At 29.7% G+C, this 12,296-nt stretch overlaps 1 protein-coding gene and 1 pseudogene across 2 annotated transcripts; both read right to left on the reverse strand.

Annotated features, from left to right (window-relative positions):
• Nucleotides 1–944: 944 nt before the first annotated feature.
• Nucleotides 945–10,879, reverse strand: LOC137825360 (non-specific lipid-transfer protein A). 2 transcript variants are annotated; one of them, XM_090294310.1, is made up of 2 exons: nucleotides 10,495–10,879; nucleotides 945–1,121 (listed from the first exon to the last, which is right to left on the reverse strand). In XM_090294310.1, the coding sequence occupies exons 1-2, from the start codon at nucleotides 10,842–10,844 to the stop codon at nucleotides 1,109–1,111; spliced, it is 363 nt and encodes a 120-aa protein (XP_090150436.1). In that variant the 5' UTR covers nucleotides 10,845–10,879; the 3' UTR covers nucleotides 945–1,108. The 2 variants fall into 2 exon arrangements, with proteins under 2 accessions (XP_090150436.1, XP_090150435.1); XM_090294309.1 differs by lacking the exon at nucleotides 945–1,121 and adding an exon at nucleotides 10,196–10,414.
• LOC150025658 (non-specific lipid-transfer protein A pseudogene) lies at nucleotides 1,210–1,631 on the reverse strand (annotated as a pseudogene).
• Nucleotides 10,880–12,296: the final 1,417 nt, after the last annotated feature.

Below are 12,296 nucleotides of genomic sequence, written 5' to 3' on the forward strand. Positions count from 1 at the left end.
AAAAAAAAATCCACTTTTATCTTTGAAGACAACCTTGACACTTACTCCGGAAAACTGTGTATAAAACTCCACTTTGCCGAAGTACTACTTATCTAATCTGAATTATTTATCTCTATTTGAAGTTGAATCCAAGATTACCATCGAATCCAATTGAAAGGATCAGGGTAAATTCAATACAACCCAAGTCGTGCATCTCATATGTCACGGTGTGTATGATCTCCCCCATCAGCTTCTCACCACCTGATATCTTATTCTATGTGACTTAGATCATCAGTGAAGCTCGGAGATCTTTGTTACCACATAGGCATCAATACTTAAAAAACAAACAAACATCAGTTCATACATTATCCCAAATGTATGAATTCAATTTCATACCATTTGTATCATACAGTATCATTCAAAACACGAACCACAACATTCAAAAGTCTATTTAACATAAAAAAAAGCAACACTTAAATATTAAACCATCAAAATCTAATATTTCTGCAAGTTTAAATAATATATAAACGAACAACAAAATATATACATCCCTGCAAGAGAAATTGAATATTGGAACCACGTCTCCTCCACATCCAGATCTTCTAACCTAGGATTTTATTAAAAATTAAAGTTAGTTTCGCTTACCTAAGATTCCAGTGATGAAAATTATACCTCAAATCGGGGAACTACTCCAAAATTTAGAAACTTATAGCAAGTTATCCAAATATTACCAAATTTTAGTATATGGTAAAACAAGTTGAGAGGAACACTTTTCTCAAATGTCCCTATCAAGATTGATGACTAAATCATAGAAAACAACAAATAATAAGAGATCTTTAGGATAAAAATGAACTTACATAGTTTAATTTTGAAGTTTAATTTTGATTATTTTGTTTAGACTCATGAATCTCAAAGATTAAAACAATACATTTTTAAATGCAAAGAAGCTCTATGAAGAAGATGAATGGATACCAACAACATATATATTCAATAATCATTACTTTCAATATAAATTCTTGTCCCAAATCTAAACAAACAATCTTATTTTTACATAAAAAAAAAGTAACTTCCAAGTACTTTTTTAGGCTTTAACCATTTCCACTGACCCATTTCCTCCTCAACCTCTTGCTTAAGGAGAGATCCTGAAAACAAAACATGAAAATAAATCAATGAGGACTATTAAAATGTATAAAATCGAGAACAATATATACACAGAAAAAAAGAGAATACTTACATGCTACAATTGAAGTCCTTGGTGAGGGGAAAACCCAGATCAACATTACATAGTTTAGGAAGTTGCAGGCCTTTTTCTCTGTCTAGGTTAGGAATCTGTGGCTGCTTTCATAAGACACTCACATGCAGTACGAAGTTCAGGTTTTGTGGGTGCTGAAGCTTTCACATCAACCACTGCATCGCAACAAGCAGTTGGAGGCTTATCAGTATTGTTGGAGAGAAAAGGTAAGCATGACAGCAATGAGAGTTTTGCCTCCAGACAGTTGAAGCCATTCACTGGCTTCATGGCTGCAACTGTGAGGACTAACACAATTGCCAAAGGAAAAACAGATGCAGACACACTCTTCATTTTGCCACACTACTTTTTCTCAATCACTCACTTCTCTTTTTCTTTTCGATGAATGGAAAACTATGGAGAGATGCTACATTTATAACACTGTCACCTTTCTTTATCTTTCCCCTGTAAATCTTTTTTTATAATATTTCCTGAGATAGTTTTTCTAAGGCGTTTCTTTAACTTTAAGAAAACAAAAAAATAATATTATTTTCTTTAATTTAAAACAACCCTTTTACACGGTCAAGGGGCTTAATTTACGTAAAAAACTATTATGATAAAGTAAAATGAAAATAATAATAAAAACAAATAATAATACTAAAAGAATAAAAAAAAATTATGTTTATATTATTTAATTTATTTCAGTTAAGCGCTGATTTTCTTTATTAATTTAATTTATATTTATATCATCATTTAATTTACTTCCAATAGTGATCTCTGATTTATATTTTTTTATTAATTTAATTTAGGTTGAGAATTATAATTATTTATTACTATTGTTATTAATAATAATGTAATTACTAATGTTACAACCTAATACGAATAATCCGATATATAAATCATACTCTTCTAGTTATTTAATAGTTTTTATATTATTACTACTTAATCATTTATTGATAATATATTGTCTTGTCTGTTCAATTTATTTATATTTTTATTATTTTATTTGTTTCCAGTAATTCTTTTATATGTTCTTTTATTTAAAATTATTTTTTATAATATATTGACGTATATGTCTAATTATTTCTTTAAAGCTCATGTTTTAAATTTTATTTTTAATTTTTTATTTCTATTATTTTAAACATTATCTTTTTTATAATTTGAAGAAATATTTATAAAATAATAATAATAATAATATAAGATAGAAGTAAAAGTAAATAATTTTTCTAATTCAATAAACTTCGATAAAAGTAAGTTATATATCTAAACTATTATTATTTTATATTTTTTAAATATTTTTTAATATATGTTTGGATTGTTTGTAGAAATTATCAATTAAGATAAAATATGATATATGTTAATAGTCATTAATTTTATTTTATGATCCTTGAAAATGTTTAAGAGTATATTAGTGGAATTGCAAAAAGAATCCTAGGTTTTTTCATAATAAGTCGATATAATACTAATACATGAGTGTTTGTGGAAGAAAAATTGGATTAAAGATAAAGATTATGGTGGGATATAAGAAAATACTTACCAAATAGGAGGTGAATATATGCATAGTTCAAAGAAGCACTACCAACTAGAATATTCATAGACCAAACGTGAAATTATTTTATACTTACACACCATCATCAAAATTGGATAGTGAATATATTTGGGTTGAAAATTGTTAATATTTTTTAGAAAAATAATTAGGATTGTACTAATCATTTTAGTGAGAAATTTTCAATTACATAATCACTTCCTAAGTAAATCTTCATGTTCAAAATAGATCATCTAAAATAAGAAGTGAATCAATATGTTTAATAAGATATATTAAGTCTTATAGTTGTAAATCAAATCATAAACCACTATTATTATTATAATAATGTGGGTTAAGTTATTTAAAAAAAATTATTTAAAACTTACAAAAACCTCCCTTATTTCCATATTTTTTTTATATGTGTTTGAAAACAAAAACTTACTCTATAAAAATTGTTTGAAAATTTTTATAAAGATTTTCTAAAACTGATTCATGGATAACCTTTTTTTATCAACAATAAATAAATTAAATTAAGAGAAATACTTTAGGATATCACAACACGTATACAATAATCACACAGATACACCTTCCTATGGCATAGAGCAAACAGCCATTATGTGACTTAAACAACATAAACACACCCAAAAAAAAAAGATGCACAAAACTACTTTGACAGCACCTATTCAAAAAAGCAGTACACACACTAGAAAGTGGATCAAAGAAATTAACTATAACCACTAGGAATAACATTCTAAAGGTGCACCATACGACAGGAGAGCTTAAGAGGGTTGTGGCAGCAACCGACCCAGCAACCATACCAGAAAATCTATTCTGCATCGCTTTGAATGCCAAACAGTCTACTACACCATCATTCAAACAGCAACCAAACCTTCAACTTGGCATCCATAATCCACAAAGCAAACTTAGACTTCCCCTGCATCCAACTACCTAACCGATCCATCATCCTCTTCTTCCTTCCTTTCTCCTTTATACCATAACTCCATCGTGTTTATACCTCCAACCTTCATTAACAGCTGCAATACTGTGCAAAAGCACCACACCAATATTAGTATGTGGGCTAACATGGATTAGTGTGAGTTATAGTGTTAGTCCGCTAATTTTGCTGAATTATCCAACACTAATTGTCTTCCACAGATTATATGGTAAAATATATGTTGCATTTTTTTCGTATTTTATTTTGTTTGTGTTTTTGAACTTCACTAAAATTGTAATATCCTTCAAAATATTACAACTAAATAACTAAATTGACAACACTAACGAGTGTGGTCAAAGTGTTATCGTTGGATTGGTATTTTGGGGCCCAAAATAGGGGTATTAAGAATCATGTGGAAAATTTCCACTTGATCCATCTGTCCAAAAAACAAAACCAGGTTTGGCTAGGACTGTGGGCGGCAATTGTCAGCTGCATTTGGAAACAGAGGAATCTGGTGGTGTTTAAGGAAGAGTCCCTGATGAGATTCTCCAGAATGCACAATTACAGTCCTGGCTATGGTTGAAACACAAGGTAGTTGATTTTTCGTATGCGTTCTCTTACTGGATTCTGAACCCGAACCAATGCCTCCTTGTTGTGGTATGAGTGCTCTGGCGCACCTAGTGTAATATGGTTAGGGCACTAGGTTCGGGAGTGGCGTTAGTAGGGTGGAGCAAAAATGGTTTATGGGTTGTAGCTGGGTTTTTTTTTTGGGCGGTCAGGGGTTTTTGCTACTGGTTTTTGCTGGAGTAACGCTAACCCAAGTTGTTGGTATTGTTCTGTTTCAGTTTTGTGTTGCCAACTGATTGATGATAGGAGGATGAAGGCTGCCATTTAAGGAGAGGATGGAACCGTAAGCAGGACGTCTGGAATGGCTGCAGGTGGTCGCGGGTACGGTATTGGGTTCTGTTTGCTCAGTCGCAAGTACATTTCTCCCAGGTGTTTTAGTTGTGCCCATACAATTGGTTTGGACGGGAGATGGTTGTGGCTCATAAATGCAACATAGCTTGTTTGGGGCCTTTGAGTGTGGAGGCTCTGTTTCTGTTATGGAGAGCTTCGAAGGACTCTGGTTTAAACGTGTTTTTGGTCTCAACCTAAACAAACTTGTGCAGCCCATACATATGTTATGGTGGCTGTGGCAGTGGTTTAATCAGTATAGAATCCAGGATCCAGACTTCCAGGCTGAAGTCTACATAACATAGAGACAACAGTCTCGGAAGTTTTGGCCTAGGTTACTGTTTTAACTTTTCCCTTCACACCCTTTTATAACATCAGAATTGATGTCACATACAAAACACGTGAAATGATAAGACAGAAGGAGCTGGTTCAAGGGCTGCCATAAGGATGTTTGGGTGAGTGAGGTGGTTTGCACGAAATGCTGGTGCCGTGAACACTGCTAGAAGCCGTGCGGAGGTATATCAGTTTGGATCAAGGGGCTTAAAAGAAAGTGGTGTTGGGGGTAGTATATGAAGACACGTAATAGAAGAGACCAGTGGTCAAGATATGCTTTTCTTGAAAATATGGTTAAGTAGGTGGATGAGGGGTAGTGTGGAGCAAATGGAAAAGTCTTGTTAAGCTAGAATATGTTTGTTCTGTTTTTATTAAAATGTATACTTGTCTTTGTCTTGTGCTATTTCGTCTCTTCTATATGGGTTGGGTACTCCTGAAGTACCCCTTTTATTCTATTAAATTCTTTGCTGATAAAAAAAAAATAACTATATCATACATACAATATCTAATTAATATATATATATATATATATAATTCATATCTCAAATATTATTTTTTATAGGAATTTTAATATTTACATAATATTTAAAATAAAACATTTCAAAAAAAAAATAAACAGATCATTTTGCTCTTGTGGAACTCCCTCATTTGCAGTATTATCTACTCTCGTGTCAATACATGATCATCACAGACAAAGAAAACAAAACACAACAACCAATAAGGTAAGCTAGCTATAAAAAATCTATATAATTTCAATTTAAATTAAGAAACATAAAATTATCAAATCTCATAATTTACACAAAATCATCAAATTTTTATAAACACTTATCACACTACTCACTGTGAATTCACATTCAATAACTCATTCACTTCAAGATTAACTTACACTATATCAACTGCAAATCAACCAATTTTTTAGATTCAAACTAAAACAACTATTCACATTTACCCTACATTACTCGAAACAATCAATTCTGAAAACAAGATGTGGGGATGATCATGTCACCCCCACATTTAGATCTACTAACCGAGGGTTCTATTTGAAATTAAAACTAACTTCCCTTATCTTAATTTGAGCAAATGCTCATTAATAGCTCCAAATCCTAAAAATGTTTAAGGGTTGTTTAACCTGCATCGTAGAGTTCTGAACTATATCACTCGAACCTTGAGCTAACAAAGACTAATTTTGAAGATAAAGCATCACATGCAAGTCTAACCTAACACTACAAAATAATCAGATTTACATATTGATTATTACCCACGGATCTGAATTCTAAGGTCAATTCAGTATTACCTATGAATATTACCCGCGGATCTAAATCCGTAGGTAAATTCAACATTATCTATGAAATTTTATTCACAAATCTGAATCCGTAGATAAATTTTACATTATCCACAAACTTTACTCACGAATCTATATCCGTAAGTAAATTCAATATTATTATTAATATAAACATTTTTATTTATTAATAATATTAATATTTATATTTATATTATTGATATATTAAAAATATTACTAATATTGATAATATTAATATATTAAAAATATAAATAATATGAATAATATTAATCCTAATAATTATAAATGTAATATTAATAATATTATTATAATTATAAATAATAATCATAACTAATATTCATAAATAATAATAGTAAATAATAATTATAAATAGAAAGACAAGAGAAAAAGAATAATAAAAAAATATTAAAGAAATATGCAAGATTATTTCCGAATTTAACCATGAACTAGAGTTGGTAGGTATTATGATAGGCTCTTGAATGGATTGTAGAATTTCTTCTAAGTCTTTGGTTTGGGGTTTAGAAGGAGGCATTGGGAAGGTCAATGAAAGCACCAATTGATAGGCTCTTTCTACGGCTACACTAAGATAATTGAAACTAGGGTAACATCAAAATTCTCCCCCTTTCATTACTGTTAAAAACTGACCTAAATAGAAGTTGTATGGGCCCAACTGGCCTTACATTGTTCCCTAAACTTTCTAATAACACCTAATTAATTACATAATGTAGTCTTCCATCCATTTGGGCTTAACAATCTGACGTTTGGGCCTATTATTGTTGGGCCCTGTTGTATCATATTACCTACGAACTCAGGTTGATGGGTATTACCTACGGACCCTAATTGGTAGGTAATACCTAAGGACTAAAGTTCGTGGATATTATTTACAAATTAGAGTTAGTAGGTATGCATACTATTAACATTAAAAAATTAATAATATTAATATTGTGATATTAATATTAATAATATTAGTATTATAAATACTATTATTAATTACTATAATAATTAATATAGTTATTAATTTGAATAATATTAATGATATTAATAATATTTATATTATTAATAATACTAATATTAATAATCATAATATTTATAATAATAATAATAATAATAAGACAATAAAATTTGTCTGGTGTAGTTAAAATTTCTTTTGGTCACTCAGACTGTAACACCCCATAATTTACATATAACTATTACAATAAAAGTTATACCCGTTTCTATACAAACTTGGAGTTTTTTAAAACATTTTTAATACATGATTAGAATTTATAGAAATACAAATATTTATATATCCATAGCTCAAAATAAAACTCTGAAACCTCTAAGGCTCTCCTGCACCTGTATGGTCATTTGCTCGTGTACATAGTACAGTCATAGCAGTTCAAACACAACACGAAAAGCAAGGATAGGCTAGTGCAAAGAAAATCCATAACATAATTCATGGAAATATAACCAATTTAGACTAATAATTTATAAACATTTCTTTAAATAATTTCATGTAAAATTTCAATACCAATTTCATCATTCATATAGACCACACATGGATCTATTTTCAATCATAATCATTGGATTTCATTTCAATCCCACTTCGTCTTCCGGAAGACTCATTAAGTATGCCCCTACCAGAGACTAACACTTGATCCAAAGATTACCAGTGAATCCAATAGAAATGATCAGGGTAAGTTCAAACATCCAATACCAAGTGTCTACAGTAGGACCCGGTGTGTATGAACTCCATCTCAGCTTCTCACCACCTAATATCTTAGTCTACATGACTTAGATCATTAGTGAAGTCAGAGTATCTCTATTAAACATAGGCTTTTCATACTTAACGTACCATCAAACAACAACTCATACATTATCCCAAATGTATGACATCAATTTCATACAATTTACATCATTCGTATATAGTACATATCATTCAGAAATTTTCCAACATCAAAAACAATATTTAATTGTCAAACTATCAAAATATAATATTTATAAAGTTTAAATAATATATAAACAAACACACAATATATAAACAAATAACACCCCTGCAAGAGAAATTTAATATTGGGACCACGTCCCTTCCGCATTTAGATCTCCTATCCTAGGGTGCTATTAAAAATTAAATTTAGCTTCCCTTACCTCAATTGCTTGCTTTCCAAGCAACTTCTAGAATTTTATTCCCCACAGTCTGGATAAACTTCAAGATTTACGGGCCTAAAGCAAGTTATCCAAACAAAACAAAAATTTAGTATATAGTAGAATAAGTTAAGAGGATTAAACTTCTCAACTGACTCCACCAAGATTGATGACTAAATCCTAAGGAAAAATAGAGAACAAAGGAACTTTAGAGCAAAAATGAACTTACTCTGTTTGAAAATCTGATCGGGTAGAAATGTTCCTTAACTCCTCAGCACAGCGCGGTACGATCAGATTCAAAAATAGATGAGGTATAGAGTGAAAGAGAGAAGATAGAAGGGAGATATGGAGGGAGAAAGAAGAAAGAAAGAGAATGGTGTGTAACGGTGGGGGCAAATGCTTCTTTATCCTTTTTCTTTTTTTTTTTACGCTGTTACATAGACTTGACAAATTTATTTATAAAATTAATAATAGTTAGAAATAAAAAATAAAAAAAAATGTACAACATTATCTACGAATTTACATAATAAATAACTGAATTTTTTATTTATACTATTTTCATTCTAATAATAAAATATTCATATATCATTTAAAATACAATCCTTATATTCCTCTAACAATTATTTTCTAAATCCTTTAAGAAATTGTGAATATTAATTGTCTTCTCTTTCTTCTCTTGAAGTGTGGTCCACCACAAGTTCAGAATTAATAAAATAAATTTTAAAATTCAAAATATTGAACAGACTAAGTTATAAAATATTTTAATGTTAATTTTTGAAAAATTAAATATTATATCAATTTGCTTTAATGATGTTAAAGTATGAATGACAATGTGGGCTGGTCCGCTTCACATAGACTTATTCCGCACTTGGTCCGCAAAAAGTGGTCGGGTTGGCCCGTCCCGCATAGAATTTGCAGACTGATTTTTTTAACCCGTTCTGCATAAGGGTTGGCCCGCGGGCTTGTGGGTTAGCTCGCATAAGAAATATTTTTTTTAAAAAAATATTTTAAATAAAAAATTTGAATTTTTTTTATTTAGATGCATTAGATAAATGGTCTCATAATATTATTTTCATGAGACATGCACATTATGATGTTATTAAAAAATTTGGAATGTAAAATATGAGGCTACATGAAGAAAATATGAGGTGCAAAAAAAATATTATACATTTTAAAGTTATGTGAGTTATGCGAGTCAACCGGTCCCACGCTTGGCCCGCGCGGGCTGCGAGTTATGTGAGGCGGGCCTAAGCGGGTCTACGATTGAAATAAGCAACTCGTCCCACGTTTTTTTTCAGAGGGCTGTGGGCCCATACGACCCGCCCCACTTTGTCACCCCTATTTTAAAGTGTAATGATCTTAGAAATTATTATAGTTTTTAATTATTTAATTTCTCATTATTTTTCGAAACATTTGTAAATCTCAAACATTTATTTATTTATTCATAAAAAAATATACTTCTTATAATTATATTATTGATATAAAATATATTAAGTTTTTTCCGATCAAATTAACTGCTAATTTTTAGGGAACGTTTTCTTATTAACATTAATGATTTATTTTTGAACATTAATGCATTCTTAGTTTGTTATTGGAGTGTGGTCCACTAATTATGATAAAATATATGTTGTCTGGCCTGTATTTCTACTCATTAATTTCTCATAACAAAATTAAATCTTTTTAAGGTTTCTTTAATTTAATTAAGCCTCTTCATGAAATGAAAGCTCTCAATTCACATAGTTTAACTCTGATTATTTTGTTTAGGCTCAATTAATCTCAAACATTAAAACAATACATCTTAATGAAATGCAAAGAAACTCCATGAAGAAGATGAATATGGATACCAAGAACATATATATATATATATATATATATATATATATATATTAAAAACTCATTACTTTTAATATAGATGCTTCTCCCACACAAGTTCAACAAACGATCTTATTTTTACATGAAAAAGAAAGTAACTTGGAAGCATAATCCACCATTTCCAATGTTCCGTTTCCTCCTGAACCTCTTGCTTAAGGAGAGATCCTGCAGAAAAAACATGAAAAATGAATCAATAGGGCTATTAAAATGAAGAAGAATATATGCAGAGAAAAAAGAATTCTTACGCGCTGCAATTGAAGTCCTTGGTGATGGGAAAACCGACATCAACGTTACATAGTTTAGGAATTTGCGTGCCTCTATCTTTGTCTAGGCCAGGAATGTCTGAGGCTCCTTGCACAAGACACTCACATGCCTCACGAAGTTCAGGTTTTGTGGGTGCTGAAGCTTTCACATCACTCACCGCACTGCAACAATCAGTTGAAGGGGCATCAGCACCGTCGGTGAGAAAAGGTAAGCATGACACCAATGAGAGTTTTGCCTTCAGACAGCTGAAGCCATTCACTGGCTTCATGGCTGCAACTGTCAGGACCAACACAACTGCCAGAGGAAGAACAGAAGCAGACACTCTCTTCATCTTGTGTTTTATGAATGGAAAAAACTATGGAGAGATGCCACATTTATAGCACTTCTCAGCTTTGTTTACGTTACCATTTTACCCAATAATTTTTTTTATAATATTTCCTGGGTAGTCTGTCTGAGGGGTTTCTTTAACCTAAAAAGAGTCAAACTTTCTATACTTCGTTATCTTTTAGTTCATATATTAAAATTCAAAAATTATTTTTTTTCAAAATTTTAAAACGTTTAATCACTCCAAGAAAATCATGAAATAAAAACTAATTTTTAAAGACCAAAATAATTAGTTGCAATAGTAACTAAATTAGAGACCATTTTACAAATTAAAAAAAATATTTCTAAATTAGTTTCTATGATTAGCAACCAAGGTTTTAACCATCAATTATTTAATTTCTAAATTTGGTAGCAAAAATTTTGGTGGTTAATTATATACCAATTTAGAAATTATTTAACAATATAAACTAATTTAGAAATCAATTTTTTTTTTAGTTTCTAAAATTGTCTCTAATTTAGTTACTATTGCAACTAATTATTTTGGTATCTAAAAAGTGGTTTTTATTTCATGATTTTCTTTTTTTGTAATGAATGTATCCAAGTTTTTTAAAGGTTGGTTCAAATTTTCTTTAAAAATTCAATGTGCTTCTAATTTTTTTTTAAATAATTGAATATGGTGGTTCCAACCTTTTTTTAGAATATAGTTCAATGTGGAGGCAACAGCACATAATACATTGACAATATCGTAAGGTAAATGTTTTAATGAGGACAATTTAATTGTTTTAAAAGAAAATTGATAATATATTAAGTTTTTAAAAAATATCAAGATTAAATTAACTTTTGCTCATAGAGACTAAAATGGATAATTAAGCCAAAATTTCATTATCTTATACTTTAATTAAATGAAAGTGGGAGTAGGAAGTAGGAAGTAGGAAGAAAAGGAAAGGTATGTAGAGACTAAAAAGGATAATTAAGCAAAATTTCATTATTTTATACTTTAATTAAATGAAAGTGGGTGTAGGAAGTATGAAGAGAAGGAAAGGTGTAAAAAGTAAAATTATTCTATGTATTAAAAGGGAATAAATTTAAGTGGAAAGATAAGTTTGTTGTAGATGTGACCAATGTAATTGAAAAAAAAATATTAATTTTATTTTAATAATATTAAGTTCATTATTTATTTTATTAATTATTTCATATTTATATTTTAATTATTTATTTTATTATAATATAGTAAAATATATTTATAAATATTTAATTATTCTTTATATTTATATATAATTGCTTATGTTTAATTTTTTCGTAAATCTTCGTAACGAAGGAAGTTTAGGAACATATTTTTTTCTCGAGTTTTGTATTGTTTAATTTCCAATGTATTGATTTCTGCACTTTTTCTCCTCTTTACATATGCATTTACCGTAATTTCATGGATCCAAACAAACAAACTCTCATAGATCTTAAC

This window comes from Phaseolus vulgaris, chromosome 8 (assembly GCF_051622355.1).
Source record: "Phaseolus vulgaris cultivar YP4 chromosome 8, ASM5162235v1, whole genome shotgun sequence".
In the NCBI taxonomy this organism is placed as follows: Eukaryota; Viridiplantae; Streptophyta; class Magnoliopsida; order Fabales; family Fabaceae; genus Phaseolus; species Phaseolus vulgaris.

What these genes read in the sequence shown, in the direction of transcription:
- LOC137825360 (XM_090294310.1), bottom strand. Translation starts at nt 10,844, where the DNA reads ATGAAGAGAGTGTCTGCTTCTGTTCTTCCTCTGGCAGTTGTGTTGGTC.